We start from the raw sequence: 21,595 nt of genomic DNA on the forward strand, positions 1-21,595 counted from the left end.
GGCTTTTATATTGTCATTGTACTAAATCCAAAAGATATGATTAAATTATTATCTGTAAAATATTATCTCTAAAAGATAGTGTATCTTTTTTCTTATAATCTTATTTTAATATTCAAATGTATTTGTATAGCGCTTTCACAAAAAATATAATTCCAAAGCAGCTTTACTGAGAATATAGCCTTAAAATCCCCAGTGAGAAAGCAGAATGTTCTTTAAATATTTTTTTTATCACAAACGTATCTAAACGCCTATAAAAACTAGACTGTCAATAGAATAAAATAATCAAGTTTAATCTCATGATTTCCAAGAAGTCTTTCAGAAGCAGAAAGAAACAGTAATATTCATTCATGTCAAATTCATACATGTCAGACTTTTTTTTCTACATTTTTACACTATTTATTTATTTATTTATTTTCACGGACCCCCTTGTGGCCCCTGGGGGTCCCCAGATCCCAGTTTGAAAACCCCTGAACTAGAGCACCACTATGTATGACTGTGGGAATCCAGGTGGCGTAGAGGTGCCTTGGATGATTGTTTAGCTCGCATTTTATCACACTTGGTTCTGTCTCTCTGTCTAATCCTTACTGTTCTGTGCCTTTAAGGGAATTTATGTGATCACACTTGTGAAGAATGCCATGTTTTCACACAATGCTAATTGTTACAAAGAGACACATGTTAGGGTGAATGTCACAAAGGCTGTCAAGAACATGTCTGAGTCATATTTCACCTCAAAATCAAATGAAATAATAAAAAAAAGTATATATTTTATATAATATAAATGAAGCCTAGTGTCAGGTCTATTAAGATTTTTTGCTTTGACATTACAATTCAGTACATATCATTCTTATTACCGTAATGCAAAAAGTTATACATTTAAATTGTAAACTTATTTATAATATGCATTTAATTTATAAATAAATACAATAATATTTGTAAAAGGTATTAAAGACTGTTAATCAGAACTATGTAATTCTAGTTAATTAGTGGCACAAACGATTGTATAAATAGATGTTTTAAAAACCGTGCTAGAGGTTTTTGAATGATCCCATCAGTGTTGCTTTGTTCTGATTAAAGGCACCATTTGATTAGCAGAATAAGTGGGCAGCACTCACCACTGTAAAAGCAACCTTTGAGTTAATTATACAGAAGGTCTTTGCATGCTGAAGGTTTAAATAGCACCTAGCTAGACTGATAATAGGGGTATTGCACTGAAGTGAGCTTGATAGTAGAAACAAGATGTTCTTATCTGAGGGTTTCAAGCCGACTAAAGGACTTTAGTTCTCACAACCCATCAATCCATTATGTCAGATATCAGTGACAAATCTGGACACCTCCAGTGCAATTTTGAAACCCAACATCTCCTCGGTTTGACAGCAGTGTTTCCTGAACTTGCTTTTGTGCAGACAGAAAACAGTGCAGAAGGCTCAAAAATGTGTGGGGGAAAAAGCAAATAATTTAATCATATAAATGTCATCATTTATATAAAATGTGAAAATAAATAATCATTTATAATATTGGGTCTTACCAACAGCAAGGTTTTGCTCTGCAAAAACTGAAGTTAATTGGAGGGAACATCATTTGGCACCTTAGAGTTCCTTAGATTTTTGTTTTGACACTAAATTTCCTCTCATAAAATGTACAATTATTTTAAGAACGGCTTTTAACCCACTCTTAGAGTTCTTGATTAGAGTATCTGACTGGGCACCAAGACAGATTCACATTGACCTTGCACGAGTCTGGAGGTGTGCCCAGCCTTCCTACTCCCCATATAATGGCAACATGAGCCAAAAGGAGGGTGGGTAAATTTTTGCTCCATTCATAATGACCCTTGCGCTTCTTAAATTAGCTCTTTTTTTGCTATCTTGCTCATTAGTACTGTGCCATTAACAGTCATTAATTACTTCGATAACTTTCATTTAAAAACTTACAGTGTGCAAACAAGGGTGCGTGACAACCTTAACTAAAATAAAATGGAAATAAAAGTTTAGGAGTTATGAGGACAGAGACGCCATCCTTTTCTGCAGGGTTTGATGGACATACAGGTGCATCTCAATAAATTAGAATGTCGTGGAAAAGTTAATTTATTTCAGTAATTCAACTCAAATTGTGAAACTCGTGTATTAAATAAATTCAATGCACACAGACTGAAGTAGTTTAAGTCTTTGATTCTTTTAATTGTGATGATTTTGGCTCACATTTAACAAAAACCCACCAATTCACCATCTCAAAAAATTAGAATATGGTGACATGCCAATCAGCTAATCAACTCAAAACACCTGCAAAGGTTTCCTGAGCCTTCAAAATGGTCTCTCAGTTTGGTTCACTAGGCTACACAATCATGGGGAAGACTGCTGATCTGACAGTTGTCCAGAAGACAATCATTGACACCCTTCACAAGGAGGGTAAGCCACAAACATTCATTGCCAAAGAAGCTGGCTGTTCACAGAGTGCTGTATCCAAGCATGTTAACAGAAAGTTGAGTGGAAGGAAAAAGTGTGGAAGAAAAAGATGCACAACCAACCGAGAGAACCGCAGCCTTATGATTGTCAAGCAAAATCGATTCAAGAATTTGGGTGAACTTCACAAGGAATGGACTGAGGCTGGGGTCAAGGCATCAAGAGCCACCACACACAGACATGTCAAGGAATTTGGCTACAGTTGTCGTATTCCTCTTGTTAAGCCACTCCTGAACCACAGACAACGTCAGAGGCATCTTACCTGGGCTAAGGAGAAGAAGAACTGGACTGTTGCCTTTTCAGATGAGAGCAAGTTTTGTATTTCATTTGGAAACCAAGGTCCTAGAGTCTGGAGGAAGGGTGGAGAAGCTCATAGCCCAAGTTGCTTGAAGTCCAGTGTTAAGTTTCCACAGTCTGTGATGATTTGGGGTGCAATGTCATCTGCTGGTGTTGGTCCATTGTGTTTTTTGAAAACCAAAGTCACTGCACCCGTTTACCAAGAAATTTTGGAGCACTTCATGCTTCCTTCTGCTGATCAGCTTTTTAAAGATGCTGATTTCATTTTCCAGCAGGAATTGGCACCTGCCCACACTGCCAAAAGCACCAAAAGTTGGTTAAATGACCATGGTGTTGGTGTGCTTGACTGGCCAGCAAACTCACCAGACCTGAACCCCATAGAGAATCTATGGGGTATTGTCAAGAGGAAAATGAGAAACAAGAGACCAAAAAATGCAGATGAGCTGAAGGCCACTGTCAAAGAAACCTGGGCTTCCATACCACCTCAGCAGTGCCACAAACTGATCACCTCCATGTCACGCCGAATTGAGGTAGTAATTAAAGCAAAAGGAGCCCCTACCAAGTATTGAGTACATATACAGTAAATGAACATACTTTCCAGAAGGCCAACAATTCACTAAAAATGTTTTTTTTTATTGGTCTTATGATGTATTCTAATTTTTTGAGATGGTGAATTGGTGGGTTTTTGTTAAATGTGAGCCAAAATCATCACAATTAAAAGAACCAAAGACTTAAACTACTTCAGTCTGTGTGCACTGAATTTATTTAATACATGAGTTTCACAATTTGAGTTGAATTACTGAAATAAATGAACTTTTCCATGACATTCTAATTTATTGAGATGCACCTGTATGTTGCCTCAGGAAAGCCCTGTTGGGCTGTCTGAGAAGAGTAAAGCCACTTTTAACTCGCTGTTAAACTGAAATTTGTAGTCACTAATGCCTTTTAAACCTGTTATAGACAGGCAGTGATGGATTGTGTGTGTTTGTTTGTCATAAGGTATTGTTGTGTGAGGAATATCTTTTGTATTTTTTTTTAGAATTCACTGATTGTTTCCTGCTCTTCGGCTTTAGTATTCACCTCTATTGTTGTCCTTTTGTGCATGCTGGGATATATAACATTTTGCTGTGTGTATTATGAGGTGAGACAGCTCAATGAATAATCATATATTACTGTTTTCTCCAGGGTGCCCGCACTGCAAAAATGCTGTCCCTTATTTCACGACAGCAGCCGAACTTTTCAAAGAGGACCGCAAGGTGAGACTCAAGCCCTTTATGGAGATTTACAGCATCTCTAGATAACAAACACTCTCAAATTGTGACTTACTGGTTCTGTCAAGCACAATCAACCTCTTTTTTTTTTGTTTTTTTTTTGTGGTGCACCGATCAGGAAATTTGAGGCAGATGCCGATCTCGGATATTTTTTTTATTTTTGTTTAACACTAAGATCAGCCAATAAAGATTTTTAAAAAAGTGCCCTTTGCCACACTTTTGCAAGTTATATTGTACAGTTATATGTTTATGCCCCACACAGTTAAATTATGGTAACACTTTAGAAAAAGGTTCCAAAGGCATTATTTAACAACATTACTGTAGTTAACATTAACTTATGAACTTAATGTTAATTACAACATATACTAATACATTTTTTTAAATCAAAAGCTGTATTAGTTAACATTAGTTAATGCACTATGATCATGATTGCTCAAACAGTCTCTTGCTCAACACAACGTCTGATTGTCACGACTCTCATTACATCACGCAAACTCAGATTCGTATATGCATGTTTATTTTTTGTTTAGTTCGCTTTTATACCAGCTTGCAGTCTCTTTATCCTCTCCGTGCTTACATTGCAGTGACTCAGAATTACTACTGTAACGACTCTAGATGGGCAACTTAATATTCATACATGTGTAATTCTTACACATTTTTAAAAACAAACCTGCATATTCATCTGAATAGCAGCATGTCTGAAAGTTTAAATTAGTAAATATCCTCCAGAGTCCACACTGCATCAAGGGCTGAGAAAGTGCTCATTCATTAGAGTAGCAGTGTATGTGTGATTCCCTGTGTTCGGCCCTGATTTAAGACACGATCGGCCTATCACAGACTTAAGACGAAGATTGCCCGATTTAGATCAGTGGCCAATCGATCGGTGCACCCCTACTATTCATTCAGACAGTTTTCGGACATACCAGAATTTATCACTTTTTATCTCCAGAACATTCCCAAGATCTTCACTGTCACAGCCTCTGGGGATGTTGTCTTTGTTTGTCTGATTCAAACCTTTACCACTCTCCAAATCTTTTTTTTTTTTTTTTCTGTTAATTTCAATATAGTAGTCTTGCATAGGCAGACCTTTGACTAAAAAAGGCTAAAGATTCACAAAATATCTTAAGGCTAAAAGTAGCTCCTTACGTGGAAATTTAGGAGCAATTAAGGGGTGTGTCACTCCTCTAAGAGTAATTCATGGAGCATTTTAATGCTAAAAGTAGCTCCTAAACCAGGGGAATTCAGTTGAAGTTTCAAGAGGTCTGATCTCTCCATTTCCTTCCCAGCAAAGGTCCGGATAATAATAACTTAATCGGTGTCAGTAGTCAGTATGGCTATGAAACATAAATATACAGTTGAAGTCAGAAGTTTACATACACTTACATTGAAGTCATTAAAACTCATTTTTTTTAATCATTCCACAGATTTAATATTAGCAAACTATAGTTTTGGCTAGCCGTTTAGGACATCTACTTTGTGCATGACATGAGTACATTTTCCAACAATTGTTTACAGACAGATTGTTTCACTTTAAATTGACTATATCACAATTCCAGTGGGTCAGAATTTTACATACACTAAGTTAACTGTGCCTTTAAGCAGCTTGGAAAATTCTAGAAAATGATGTCAAGCCTTTAGACAGTTAGCCAATTAGCTTCTGATAGAAGGTGTACTGAATTGGAGGTGTACCTGTGGATGTATTTTAAGGCTTACCTTCCAACTCAGTGCCTCTTTGCTTGACATCATGGGAAAATCAAAAGAAATTAGCCATGCCAAATTTCTCCAAAATTAGCAAAATTTGTGGACCTCCACAAGTCTGGTTCATCCTTGGGAGCAATTTACAAATGCCTGAAGGTACCGTATTCATCTGTACAAACAATAGTATGCTAGTATAAACCATGGGACCACACAGCCATCATACCACTGAGGAAGGAGACGCATTCTGTCTCCTAGAGATGAACGTAGTTTGGTGCGAAAAGTGCAAATCAATCCCAGAACGACAGCAAAGGACCTTGTGAAGATGCTGGAGGAAACAGGTTGACAAGTATCTATATCCACAGTAAAACGAGTCCTATATTGACATAATCCGAAAAGCTGCTCAGCAAGGAAGAAGCCACTGCTCCAAAACCGCCATAAAAAAGCCAGATTACAGTTTGCAAGTGCACATGGGGACCAAGATCTTACATTTTGGAGAAATGTCCTCTGGTCTAATGAAACTGTTTAACTATTTGGCCATGATGACCATTGTTGTGTTTGGAGGGAAAAGGGTGAGGCTTGCAAGCCAAAGAACATCATCCCACCTGTGAAGCATGGGGGTGGCAGCATCATGTTGTGGGGGTGCTTTGCTACATGAGGGACTGGTGCACTTCACAAAATAGATGGCATCTTGAGGAAGGAAAATTATGTGGATATATTGAAGCAACATCTCAAGACATCAGCCAGGAAGTTAAAGCTTGGTCGCAAATGGTCTTCCATTCATTTGGACAGTGGCCCCAAGCATACCTCCAAAGTTGTGGCAAAATGGCTTAAGGACAACAAAGTCAAGGTACTGGAGTGGCCATCACAAAACTCTGACCTCAGTCCGATAGAACATTTGTGGGCAGAACTGAAAAAGCATGTGTGAGCAAGGAGGCCTACAAACGTGACTCAGTTACACCAGTTCTGTCTGGAGGAATGGACAGCAGTCCAGTTTTTGTTTTTATATATTTTCTACATTCAGAATACAAACCTATATATGGGACATAGGAGGCCTTTTAATAGATCAAAAAATATTGTATTGGGGTTCAGGGGTGTCCCCTGAAAGAAAATGTATAAAATTCAAGTCTGAATGGGCCATTTTTATATATTCCTTAAAGTGGCAATCTACTAACACAAACAAACATTTTACGTAACAGTGCAGCATAAAAATACTGTTAATGATAGATATAAAGGCTGTAGGTATAAATAGGTTGACTATGAAATAATGGAAATGTTCTCAACAGCAGAGAACTCTACTAGGATAACTAGTCATTTCAAAATTTTAGTTGTCTTTATTTGCCATCCATGCCAGAGATGATGACATCTTTGATTCATTTTCACAAAATTAGAACAAAAATCCGTTTGTTTATTTGAAAGGCTCATAATATGCTGATTATTGAAGCTAAATTTAGACAGGGGGATAAAACGTTATAGTCACCATGTTATCTTGTCCTTTCACAAACCTGCCTTAGCTGAACCATCGGAGTCATATCAGACAGAGGAAGATAGTTTCACTTTGCTTCATTATTGTTTTCTGCAGTGTGTTTAGGCGAAAGATGCTAGTGTCCATCTATATTGCTGCTCACGGTGTCTTCATTACTGTTGTTAAAATAACCGCACCTGCAACTCTACTTATCAGGGTTTATGTGGCACCTTACAGTGCTGTGAAATAGTATTTGAGTCCTGATTTCTTCTATTTTTGTGTATTTTTCATACTAAATCATAGTAGATCATACTAGATCTTCAAACGAAATTTAACGTAAAACAAAGGCAACCTGAGTAAACACAACATACAGTTTTCATATATATATATATTTATTGAAGCAAAAAAGTTAACCAACACCTATGTCACCTATGTGAAAAACTAACTGCCCCCTTAAACTTAATAGCTGATTGTCCCACCTTTAGCAGCAACAATTGCAACCAAACGCTTCCGATATCTGGAGATCAGACTTTCACAACGCTGTGGTGGAAATTTGGCCCACTCTTCTTTGCAGAACTGCTTTAGTTCAGCCACATTGGAGGGTTTTCAAGCATGAACTGCCCATTTAAGGTCCTGCCACAGCATCTCAATCGGATTCAAGTCAGGACGTTTGACTAGGCCTCTCCAAAATTTTAATTTAGCTTCTTTTGAGCCATTCAGAGGTGGACTTACTCCTATGCTTTGGATCACTGTCTTGCTGCATAATCCAGTTGCGCTTGAGCTTCAACTCACGGACTGATGACCGGATTTTCTCCTTTAGGATTTTCTGGTAGAGAGCAGAATTCATGTTTCCCACAATGATTGCAAGTCGTTCTGACCCTGAAGCAGCAAAGCATCCCCACACCATCACACTACCACCACCATGCTTGACCGTATGTATGATGTTCTTTTTGTGGAATTCTGTGCTTGATTTACGCCAGACGTAACGGGACCCGTCTTCCAAACAGTTCCATTTTCGACTCATCAGCCCACAGAACATTCTCACTCAAATGTTTGAGGATCATCAAGGTGTGTTTTGGCAAAATTCAGAAGAGCTTTAATGTCCTTCTGGGTTAGCAGTGGTTTTCGCCTCGCCACTCCTCCATGGATGGCATTTTTGCCCAGTGTCTTTCTGATAGTGGAGTCATGAACAGTAACCTTTATTGATGCGAGAGAGGCCTGCAGTTCCTTGGATGCTGTCCTTGACTTTCTGGATGAGTTGTCGCTGTGCTCTTGGAGGAGTTTTGGAAGGTCAGCCAATTCTGGGAATGCTCACTAGTGTGCCAAGTTTTCTCCATTTGGAGATAATGGCTCGCACTGTGGTTCTTTGAGTCCCAGAGCCTTTGAAATAGCTTTGTAACCCTTCCCAGACTGATGTATTTCAGTCACCTTTTTTCTCATCATTTCTGGAATTTCATTTGACCTTGGCATAGTGTGCTACTGGGTGAGACCTTGTAGCCAACTTCATGCTGCTGAAAAAGTTCTATTTAGGTGTTGATTTGAGCAGGGCTGGCATTAATCAGGCCTGGGTGTGTCTAGTCCTGCTGAACCCCATTATGAATGCAGTTTCATAGATTTGGGGATTTAGTAACTAAGGGGGCAAATATTTTTTCACACAGGCCCAGTTGGTATTGGGTAATTTTTTGCTTCAATAAATAACATTAATCATTTAAAAACTGTATTTTGTGTTTACTCAGATTGCCTTTGTTTTATGTTAGATTTTGTTTGTATTTTTGAAACAATTTAGTATGAGATATACACAAAAACAGGATAAATCAGGATGGGGGGAAAATACTTTTTCACAGCACTGTATGTCTATAGCAGGGAGAGAGAGGCAATGCACATGGAACGGGGAGCGCGTTCGGTGGTAGAGAAAAATGTTAATTAGTGTGGTGTGTACAGCTCCGCAGTTTTGACACGTTGCTCACTTAAACTGTAGAAACAGTAAGATGGGGCAACCGTTGTCATGATGCCTCACAGTCCAGATGAAACCAAATTAAACTAAACAGGACCACAGTCTGCTAATTGGTGACCGCTGTCCTAAACCCGTGACAGCCACATCTCATCAACCGCCCGGTCTTGCAGATTCTCGCTATAGAGCATCAGACCTTTTCTGTCTGAATATTTTGCACAGCTCCTGGTCCAAGCTCTGGTCATTTCAAGACTGGACTACTGTAATGCTTTGTTGGCTGGACTGCCAGCTGCAAATGGTCAAGAATGCAGCAGCGCATCTGGTCTTCAATCAGCCAAAAAGGGCTCATGTCACACTTCACTGGCTACCTGTAGCTGCCCGCATCAAATTTAAGGCTTTGACTCTGGCCTTCATGAGCCAATGGAACCGTACCCTCTAACTTAATTTCACTTCTCCAGGTCTATGCTCCAACTCGCACTCTCTGCAATCTATGAATGAGCGGCGCCTAGTGGTCCCATCACAAAGAGGCTCAAAGTCTATTTCACGATCTTTCACTTTCTCTGTTCTACTGTGGTGGAATGAGCTTCCAACATCCACACGATCTGCTGATACCATCTCAACATTCAAGAAACAGCTGAAAATACATCTGTTCCACGAGCACTTAACCAATCCACACTAATTGCACTTACTTTTGTACTAACTTGCACTTACTGTACACAAAAAATTAAATAAATAAAAAATACTTCTGTATCTTTCTTCTGCGCTAGCACTTATACTACTCCAGCCACCTTGAGGGCTTGGCAGTACAACACTGTAGATGTTGTTGAACTTTGTATGGCAAATTGCTTGCTATGTTCCTCATATGTAAGTCCTCCTGAGGACTTCTAAATCCCTATGAGTTAATCACAAATGATCCGAAGCATGGCTGCTATCATCAATTCACATAAATAATGTATTAGAATATTATTATGACATTGACCGTCTAAAAAGGTATCGCCTCTGTGCTCCCTGGCCACATCAAAATGAAACTGTGTAGCGCGGATGAATTGGGAATTTCTCTATCTATCAAATCTATCAAACTTTATATGCCCTCTCCAGCCGTATATTATCCGACAATTCATAGTGTGTTTTCTCGAATGCATGCACGCTGCAGAGAAAAAAAGGTGGAATTCACGGCCTTCGCAGGGCTACCCGGTGTTTTGATGCTGCAGATGTGATGCATGCTCGTTTAATTGCATCAACGCAGGACGAAGAAATGTTCATCAACGAAAAAAACTATCTATCTATCTATCATCTCGCTCTCTGTCTATAAGGAATTTGCTAACAAATTATGCTTCCCTGTGTCTATACTTTGGCCGATTTAAATGAGCGCACTCATAAAACGTGACATAGCAACGAGGCCATAGCAACGAGGTCAACTCCACCTTACTCTTATCTTAAGATTTCCTTAGTAAAACTTGCTCCTAGCAGTTTTGTGAATAGGTTATAAGCAAAAACTCTTAACTGGGAAGTCTTTGGAGAACTCCTAGTGGTAAAATAAAAATCTTTGTGAATATGGGCCCTGGTCTAAAAAATGTTTAGTTTTGTGTTGTTGGGGGTTTTTTTGGCCAAGAGCCGCCTACTTAGGAAGAGACCATCTGATTGACATGTAAAGAAACCAACCACAGTTAATTTTGTTTTTATGTGCTTTTTAGGGACGGTTTTATCTTAAATTGATTATACCACAATAATAGACCATAGGCCTTGGGGAAAAAATTAAATAATTGTGCAGCATCGTCCATGAGCAATTGGTAGGGGGGAAAAAAAGGTGGGAATTGTATAGACTGATCTGAATTTCTGTCCAAAAGTAATAAGGATTGACCATTTCACAGATGTAACTCAGAGAACAAAGCATAATATTAAGTTCTGTTTGTGAATATCTAGTTAACTTGCTAATAAGTTCCTCAAACTAGATTTGGAAGATCTTTTGAACATTTGATAGCACTTATTCTGCAAATGTTGGCAAATCCAGTGAATAATTTTTTTAATTAAATTTTTTATCCCCAACTTTTTAAAAATGACTTTGTTTCTAGGCGGACTAATTTAAACTTGTATAGGTTAGCGTATACCAGATCAAGAAAGTCCTTTCCAGTTTGTTGAGCAATATGCATCAGATGGTCAGCTAACTGACTGTAGGAAGTCCATGGACATTTCTCGCCATACTTCTGACAAGTCTCTCTACCAGAGTAACATGACGTTCTTCTTTCACTCCCTCTCAGACTTTGAATCTTCCACTTTTCCAAAAAAAACTCTGAAAATAGCTGGCTCTCTTTGAATCCTCAGAGGCCCTGTAAGAACACTTGACTTGCACTTGGCTTCTTTATCTGCAGGCATTTATCACTGGCCACAAGACAGAGATGTCGAATTGTTGTTTGTGAATGTCTAAAATTCATTAGGAACAACGTCAGCCTGTTTTACTTTCCCAATAGCTCTTTGGTTTAAACTCACGCATAATCACTATTCAGATGAACAGCATTTGGATATCACTTTGCCAAGATTAAAATGGAGCCAGTTACTTTTTTTTCTGGATTTCGAGCTAACGCCCTGAAGTATGTTATTAAAAACAGCTATTGTTTGTCTGAAGAATTAAAGCTTTGTTCAAAAAGCCCCATCTGCTGGTTTTTCCAAACATTGCCACTTCACAGCATTATTTTAAAACCATAGTAATAGTTATTTTTCCCACATGTATAGGCTACAATCTTAGGTGGTTTACAAATGAGTTAGTTTAGACATCTTTAGGTACTTCCTGGCATTGTGTAGGACGTTACATACACGTCATTTCCCATATTACGAAACAATCAGATTGTTTGAATTTCCAATTTTATTTTATTTTTTAATCGCATTTCAAACTACATATAAATGTGATTTTGTAAGAATCAGATCTTGCTATTCTGACTACAGACAATTTGAATATGAATTTAATTTCGATGCATAAAAAAACATCTCATTTTTATTCAGTGATGCATAGACACTTAAACAAGGAATACATCAAGCTTTGTTTAGGTTTTAAAAAGGTTTGTGGTCCTGGAGCCACTTATGTGCAATATTCTCCCTTTGGTTTCTCTGTTGATCCTCTGTTCTCATTAATGCTCATTTCTGTTCTGTACAGTGGATTAGTAAACATGGTAAATTACCTTCTACTAGTGCAGGGCTTAGAACATAAATTCTTCAATTTTTTATGCAAAGCCTCTTTGCACTACATTGTCTCTGCCCATTGATTAACACAATTTTGTAGTGAAGTCTAACAAATACATATTTTTCAAGTGGTCCAATTAAATACAAGATACTCCGGTGGTGAAACAATGGCTGATGATGTGAAGCCAAGTCTTGGTTCAGTTGTTCTTATCAAGTTGACCTGTTTCTTTTTTTTTGTTTTGTTTTTTTTATACCCTTTTTCTCCCCAATTTAGAATGCCCACTTCCCACTACTTAGTAGGTCCTCGTGGTGGCGCGGTTACTCACCTCAATCCAGGTGGCAGAGGACAAGCCTCAGTTGCCTCTGATTCTGAGACAGTCAGTCCATGCATCTTATCATGTGGCTCGCTGTGCATGACACCGCGGAGACTCACAGCATGTGGAGGCTCATGCTACTCTCTGCGATCCACGCACAATTTACCACATGCCCCATTGAGAGCGAGAACCACTAATCGCAACCACGAGGAGGTTACCCCATATGACTCTACCCTCCCAAGCAACCGGGCCAATTTGGTTGCTAAGGAGATGCTCAGCACACCCTGGATTCGAACTCGTGACTCCAGGGGTGGTAGTCAGCGTCAATATTCGCTGAGCTACCCAGGCCCCCAAGTTGACCTATTTTAACTTAAAGGGATATTCCACCCAACAATAGAAATTCTGTGTTCATTTAATCCCCCTCATGTTGTTCCAAACTTGTATGACCTTTATTTCTTTCATGGAACACAAAAGGAGTTGTTAGCTTCAGTCATCATTTACTTCTGTTGCATCTTATTTTTTCATACAATGAAAATGAATGGTGACTGAGGCTAAAAATCTCCTTTATTTTGGTTTGAAACAATATAAGGGCGACTAAATGAATATAGTATTTTTATTTATGGGTAAACTACAGTATCCCTGCAATACCACCAAATACATAAAATTTAAAAAAAAGCGTATTTCAGTCTCTTCCATTCATGTAAGGTTGATAATTACTGTTGGAGAAATAGCTAGGGTGCCTTTGTGTATTTTTTGACCTCATCCATCTCATAAACAACATCTGTAAGCACAAGATCCAGAGTAGCCTCACAGACCATGCATCTTGTGTTGCTTACATCCACTTATTGGTGAGGTTATAGCAAGATCAGTCAAGTGCCAAGAGAGTATTCCACCAACACATGAGGATCAATACCAGAATTAGCCGGCAATCTTTAAATAAACAATCTCTTTCCTCTCCATTTTCTCCTGTCAGTGTAGTGGAAGTCTGAATAATCAAGGGCAGATTCATGACAACCTACAGTGAAACACTGTAATCTTGGAAGATCCTGTTCGATTGGTTCTAGATGCCTACCCCACTGTTTGCATAACACAGACACATTTCAACATTGTTTCTTTTTCAGCTGTTTTTGTATCTGAACATCAATGTGAAATCTTGTTCGCAACTCATTTTTATTCTGTAATCTCACGTATTTCAAAGTAAAAAGAATAATCGAGTGAAAAACATCTTACGGGACTGATTGAATCATGCAAAATGGTCATTACATCAGACTGTGAATTTGGCAACAGGAGGTCGAAAGTTCTGCTTCTGAAATCGGTCTGTTCTTACTGAAATTTGAACCACTGCCCCCAGTGGCCGAAGCTGGAAGTGTTGATGTGAAATGTCCACAGGGTGGCGCCAAAAGCTAATTGTGTTTTAAGTTGTAAATGATGTAATACAGTCAGGAATGCATATTTTACTATCCAGATTATTAACCATTTGGCCTAACCCAAACTCCAACCCTAAACCTAACCGTCAGTAGAGTAAAAATTGAATTTTAAAAGGTATGTGCATCCTCTGAATCATGCTAACCATGTGTTTATGTGAACATGATTACTTCCTGGTTTCCTTGGAACTGAACCCATATCTCAAAGATTGCTCACATAAATCGGTAAAAAAAAAAGGTAATTCGGGAGAATGGGGTCGATTTCTGGGTACGTGTACTTTTGGAAGCAGCATGTCGATTTCTTGTGTGATCATTTTGGTTACATTGCAGAAGCCAGGTGGTTGAAGGGATTGAAAATTACAATAAATAAGTTAAATAAGCCGAAAAGTAAACTTGTTTCTGTGCGAGGTATTTTATTACATTTAGATGAAAGATTATGAAGACAAACATCTTTTTTTTTTTTTTGCAATAGAAGAAGAAGAAGCCTTTATTTTGTCACACGTTATACATTTTGCATATATAGTTTTTTTTTTTCCCAGCTAAGCTGGGGTCAGAGTGCAGGGTCAGCCATGATACTGCGCCCCTGGAGCAGATGGGGTCAAGGGCCTTGCTCAAGGGCATCTTGGCAGTGCTGGGGCTTGAACCCCTGACCTTCTGGTCAGTAACCCAGAGCCTTAACCGCTGAGCCACCACTGCTGATAAATCACAATACTATGCACTATGCACTGATAAATCACAATAAAACTAGGAATGTGCATTAAAAAGTAAATTGGATCCATTTTGATTTCATATCTCATGATTGAGAACACCACATGGTAATTTCACTAGATTTATTCATGTAATTATAATCCGATTGAACTTTAAATGTTCGCCATGAAGAGACAGGGCATTTTGTTTTCACCTTTGAGTGATATGCTGCAATGAACACAGGTAAACTGGGCAAAAATACACCATTACACTTTATTAACAGCATCTTTTTTTAGCAAACTAAAGGCAAAATGGGTGAAATAGCCCATCCATCAAGAGACATTTATGTTCATTTGTTTATGTTTCCCTAACTGCCACCCTGCGATATCCTGAGCATAAATTTCTGTTCTTGTATTCACATTGTGCTGTTTGCTATTTTTCCCCCTCCCTTGCTTTGAATGGCCTTTTTTTGACAGCAATGTATTAGTCATTTTTCATTACCCTTGAGAAAAAAACAGCAGGCAAAATTCGGGACACAGGGATGCTGCAAACGAAACAGCTCAGTTGGTACCAAATCAGCTGTGCTGTTAGATTTCGCAGTTAACGTTTTTTGCACATTAAAAAATGAACTCTTAAAAGGGCAAATAAAAACTTTCATGCTTTAAACTGCCCTGTTCTGGTTTTGAATATTTTGCCGTTGTTACTTTTTAAATTCTTTTTCCATATCAGAAGAAGGTTTATACACAAGCCAATGTTCATAAAGAAGATTCAAATACACTGCCAAGCAGTCTAATGGATTATTGAGTAATGTTTTAATTCTCCATAAACTAGCCCAAGAGAGATTCATAGCATTGCTCTTTTCATCCTTAACTATATAATACATATCAGTGTAGTTGGGGTGTGCTTGATTCTTCTCCATAAACTCTTTTTTTAACTTTGGGGGAATCAAAACGAAAAGTGTAATTTTACCTGTCCAAAAGTTCCAGATGATCAGGGATTGTTAGACACTAACAAAACAAGTAAAATTGTGAACTTTTACATATTGCCATGTTTTGTTTTATTTTTTATTTATTTTTTCGACATGATGCCATGGTGATGGCTTTTTTTTTCTCTTTTTTTTTTTTTCTACAGCGTGCACCATGGCAATACCATGTTTTTGGATATGTACCATGGTATTACCATGGTTTTCTTTGAAGTACCTTTGAAGTACCATGTAAATACCATGTTACATGAATATGGATTTACATTTTTGCTTTTGGCAGATGCTTTTATCCAAAGTGACTTGCAGCACATTCAATTTTATTAGTATATGTGTTCACTGGAAATCAAACATATGAACTTGATGTAGCTAGTGCCATGCTTTCCCAGCTGAACTACAGGAATATGGTAAACATTCAATACCACGGCATCGTATATATCAAATTACCATCTATATTATCACAGTATCTTTTAATGATTGTTTGTCTACGACATAGCTGATTTTCATGTCAAATTAATCATTCTTTTATTTATTATTTCAGATCGCATATGCTGCAGTCGACTGCACGAAGGGACAGAACCATGAGTTGTGTAAACAGGAAGGGGTTGAGGGCTACCCAACATTCAACTATTACAACTATGGCAAGTTCAGTGAGAAATACAATGGGGAAAGAGGGGTAAGTGTTCTTTCACGAAAGTGATCTGAATCTAAAACTGTGGCCCTATTCGGAAACTTTAAAGAATAGTTCACCCAAAAATGAACATTCTCTCCTCATTTACTCACCCTCATGCCATCCCAGATGTGAATGACTTTCCTCCTTCTGCTGAACACAAACGAGGATTTTTAGAAGAATATTTCAGCTCTGTAGGTCCGTACAATGCAAGTGAATGGTGGCCAGAACTTTTAAGGTCCAAAAAGCATATAAAGGCAGCATAAAAGTAATCCATACGACTCCAGTGGTTTAATCCATGTCTTCAAAATATAATAGGTGTGGGTGAGAAACAGATCAGTATTTTAAGTCTTTTTTTACTGTAAATTCTCCGCCCTGCCCAGTAGGTGGCGATATGCACGCAGAATGCGAATCGAAACAAAAGAAGAATGTGAAAGTGAGAGTGGAGATTTATAGTAGATATTCTGAGATATTGAGATATTCTTCTAAAAATCTTTGTGTTCAGCAGAAGAAAGAAAGCCATACACATCTGGGATGGCATGAGGGTGAGTAAATGATAAGAGAATTTTCATTTTGGGTGAACTATCCCTTTAAGCCGCATTACAGAGTGTTGAATTCAGTGGCACTTATTTTAAAGATAAAACAAATATTTTTAAAACAGTTTTAGGTTAAAAAGTGTTGGGGTTTAAGTAATAACTAAAAATATTTGGACACTTGTTGGTCATCAAACTTTAATGTGGTGAACTATGAACTTGAAATTCATTCTGAGAAAAAGTATAGCATATCTTAATCCAATAACATTTATACACTTGTGTGGCTTAAGTGTGCAAATACTTTTCAGAGCTACTGTATATGTTTTTGTTAGTAATTTCTCATTGTGTACATCTTTTACCCCCTGCAGGAGGCCGGTTTTACAGGCTTCATGCGAAATCTCAGGGGCCGAGACCAGGAGAAAGTTGGCAAACGGAAAGAGGAGCTCTAATCATGTGGGAGTGCTACTATGCGCGAGAGGAGCCAGTAACTGCACTGTGACTTGGGCAGAAACATCCCAGCACTGATGTCACAGACTTGAAAACCTCAGCTAAAAAGGCTATTTTTTATACATCTTATGTTTTCTAATAATAATGTACAACCATCAGACCACTTCAGACTTTGCATTTTGTTTTGTTTTATTTTTTGTGAAATTGTTCCCAAATACTGTGACTTCAGTTACTGAAATCTATGCAATACTGGGCCTTTGTTCCCCAGGGGGCCCGTACATGTGATGGGTAACTGGTGTTTGTGGAGAAAGCCAGTTATCGCCAGGATGCATTGTCATCACTCCCATTCCAGTGAGGAGGGATCATGTGTACAATCGGATCTGCAAATATTTTTGTATTAAAAAGGGAGAAAAAAAGCAGAGGGAGAAAATTGTTGTAGCTCAACTTTGTGGCCTTAAATGTTTGGATAACTCTGTTGTCCAAACTGTGCAGTGCATATTTGACCCTATTTTGTGGATAAAGTAGGGCCATGTATAAATAACATGTATTCACATGTATTCAAGCAAGTAGTTTTTCTTTTCCTTGACTTACATTTCTTTGTTGGTTGTGACAGAGTAATATTACAAAACAAACCTGGAAAATGCCACATAAAATTATGTTTCCAAAAATGACGATTCCAATTCTGGGCCCTTCATGTTCTATTGTAACAATGTTCCATGTATGCGCCAAAGTCTTGTCTGGTTTGTATGTCTAGTCTGGTTATTAAGTCTGACTGCTGCTGTATCCTCCCTCTCCTGAATTACAAAGCCATTCTAGATCTTTAGTACACATGCATTAAATCTCTTTTTTTCGCTGTGACCTAACCAGGTGTGATGCTATAAAGTGATAAAAGTTCTGTAAATCAGAAATTTATTCCAAACCAGCAGCTGCAACAAGTACCGAACGAACGTTTTGTCAATCGCTTGGCGTCACGCAAGGTCACCCCAACCACAGTGGAATCCCATTTGTCCAAAATAGTGCTCCACATAACTGCATATTAAACATCAGATATGTTCTAACTGGCTACGCGACGAGTTTTCGCATTCAGCGTGAACAGAAAAATTATTTGCCGCTGGAAACTTCTTGCATCTGGTTAGGACACTGTTATAAGCATGGGAATACAGTAAGAACTGTAAGTTATAATGGGAACTGTACATCATAATGCAATAGATTTATTATCCCCATTTATGCAGGAGGGAAATAACTTATATATCACTAAAAAATGTAAATTCTGTCATCATTTACTTGCCCTCATGTGGTTCCAAACCCATATGACTTACTTTCTTCAAAGGAACATAAAACGAGATGTTGGGTAGAATGTTAGCTTCAGTCACCATTCACTTTCTTTCACTGTATGAAAAAAATAAATAAATATGCAATGAAAGTGAATGGTGACTGAGGCTGTCAGTCCCTAACATTCTGCCTAACATCTCCTTTTTGTGTTCCATGGTAGAAAGAAATTCATACAGTATGTTTTTGGAACATGAGGGTGAGTAAATAATAACAAAAGTAAAATTTTTGGGTGAACTATTCCTTTATGGCTGTTGAATTTAGCTGATTTAACAGTTTTGCTGGATATCTCTCGGCCAGATGATGGCATTCTTCCTGATGCCACAACCCATACCAATATCTTTGTGGCAACTGAACTACTGTGTGTCAAAAAAACCCTGCTGTAGGCAGTATATATATTTAATGGTCTTGTAGCTGAACTTTTACTGTATAATTCAGAGGATTGGTCCGTTTTATTATGAATAAGGTTCTCAGGGATAGTGAAACACAATTGAAGAGAGCTCATGCACATTGTCATTTGCAATTCAGATGGGTGTTCACTATTCACGTCGCCAAATTATGAATTGTTTACATGTGTCTTCAGGAGATGGTACACAAAAATCATTGAACAGGAATTCCGTTTACATTTCCTTGCCAAATGTGTGGCAAGAAGTATTGTATAGAACATGACGAGCCAAGGAACACTGGGGCATAGATGTCAAGTATATGCAAGATGATGGTTTCAAGTTAAAAATCCTGTTTTCACGGACAGTTCAGTCACAAATGAAAATTCTGAAATCATTTAATCACATTCATGTTGTTCCAAACCCATATGACTTTTTTCATTGTAACACAAAGTGATGTGTCAGGCAGAATGTTAGGGACTGAAAGCATCAGTCATCATTCACTTTTATTGTATGGAAAAAGATGCAATAAATGTGACAGAGGCTGTCACTCCCTAACATTCTGCCTAACATCATAATTTGTGTTCCATGGAAGAAAGTTGTGAATGAGATTGAATAAATGATGATTGAATTGTTGTTTTTTGGGGGAAGTATCCCTATAAGGGCCAAATGTGATCACTTTCTGAATTCATATCACATAGCCAAACATAAAATGTGCACAGATATGTCTCACTACCTGCCACTGCTGTAGAGACATGGTTCAATTGTGCATTGCTTTTCCATCAATATTTGGATGGTCAGGGGCCTTCATGTGATTCCATTGACTTGTTTTGTTATAGGAAATTCTGCTATGTCTTATCCCAAAGGTCCATGGAATGTGGGAACTACCACAATGATGCCAAGAAGTCACTGTAACCTTTGTTGATTTTTTTTGCCCTGCCATATGTACAGTTTTGCCACATTGATGAGCACAATGCAAAATAAAGGCATACATTTCCAAAAACCATTGTCAAAATTATTCAGTATACACAACTTATATCATGCAAATATTGCTTCCTAATTTCACGTTTACATACTATTTATTGCTAGATTTCAAGCTGAAATATGAGCAGGGCTGTAACATCTGTATTACTATTGCTCATACTTGTGGATAGGTGTTTTTCAAAAACCTGTAGCCAGAGGCATTATGCTCATTCAGACTGAGGAGGCATGAGATTTTTAATGGATTATTTGAAATTCCAAAAACTTATTTGTACTAGTGTTCGACCGATATATCACAGCGGCCGATATAAAAAATTTTCATTATCGGCATTAGCCGAAAAATTTTCCCGTTTGGCCGAGTTGATCTTAAGGCCACAAGGGCGCCAAGAATCGCCTGCCTGCACGTGAAGCGTCTGAGACATGTAGACAACTAATCACAATTAATTTTTTTGTTATGTGCCATCGTGTTACTACAATTACACACTAGTGTGCAACACAGTCTCATTTAAATGGTCTGCATACCAGATAGACGCGTCTGAGCTCATAATGTTAAAGTGCTCTCGTGTTTTACTCTCCTTCTCTCTCCTCAACAGTTACCTGTAACTTTGAACTTGTCTAATGATAAAAAGGAAAATATCAATGAAACAGAATATCATATACAGTTGTGTGGATAGCTCGTTTAAACAGATGTAATAAACAAACCTCACAAAACTTGAGTAAATCCAGCATCCTGTGAGCGCTCATACTTTTTCTTCTAAAGCACGTATTCTATCAGCCTCTCCACGGCATTTCCCTATAACTTTTACCTTCCTTGTCTAATGGTTAAAAAGGCAAATAATCTTCTATCATGTACCGTCTGCAAATACGCGGATGTCTCGTTTCAACAGATGTAATCCTCGAATCTCACGAAAATCCAGCCTTTTCTTACCTTCGAGCACTCATATAACAATATCTTGCTCTGAAGCGCGTATTCAATCAAAACTTCAGGATAAGGATCAAAAGTTCCTCTGATTCACAAATCATGACTGTCAGTCTGTGACAATCCAAGCAGGTGATCCAGGCCATTTAAACTGTCAGGATATTACTGCTTGTGTTGGATCCGCACAAATGTATTGGTGCTACTTCAAAGTGAAAGCGCTTCATGTGTGCTATGAATAAATCTCATATTCACAATATACTATTGTTGAATGTACTATTGGTTTGATTCGGTCTTTTGTGAGAAAATGTGATTATGTGCACATGCCATCCATAGTTGCTTGTCTACTGTGTGTACTGTTATTTCCTTCTTCCTAATATATAAACAATTTCTTCATGTGCAAATATATTACTAAAATTGTATGACTAAACAGAAATCAGAAGAAACTGCTATGTACCATTTAAAATACAATCTTATTTTTTTAAAGATTCTTTTTTACATTTTGTGTAAAATTGAGTAAATATAGTGCTAAATAAGAGTTTATACATTTTTTTTTTTTTACTATTTTATGTTTACATTATTTACTATATTGAATTGTGTAATATTTCGGCCTTGTATCAGTC

The 21,595-nt window shown here is 37.8% G+C and overlaps 1 protein-coding gene across 1 annotated transcript in view; it reads left to right on the forward strand.

Annotated features, from left to right (window-relative positions):
* Positions 1–18,186, forward strand: part of LOC127446928 (protein disulfide-isomerase A5-like) — a 66,905-nt gene extending 48,719 nt beyond the window's left edge. The window contains exons 15-17 of the mRNA XM_051708265.1: positions 3,939–4,009; positions 16,255–16,389; positions 17,285–18,186. Of these exons, the coding sequence (XP_051564225.1) occupies positions 3,939–4,009; positions 16,255–16,389; positions 17,285–17,365 (287 nt within the window). The 3' untranslated portion in view covers positions 17,366–18,186. The remainder of the gene's footprint in view (positions 1–3,938; positions 4,010–16,254; positions 16,390–17,284) is intronic.
* Positions 18,187–21,595: the final 3,409 nt, after the last annotated feature.

Source organism: Myxocyprinus asiaticus, chromosome 10 (genome assembly GCF_019703515.2).
Source record: "Myxocyprinus asiaticus isolate MX2 ecotype Aquarium Trade chromosome 10, UBuf_Myxa_2, whole genome shotgun sequence".
Taxonomy (NCBI): Eukaryota; Metazoa; Chordata; class Actinopteri; order Cypriniformes; family Catostomidae; genus Myxocyprinus; species Myxocyprinus asiaticus.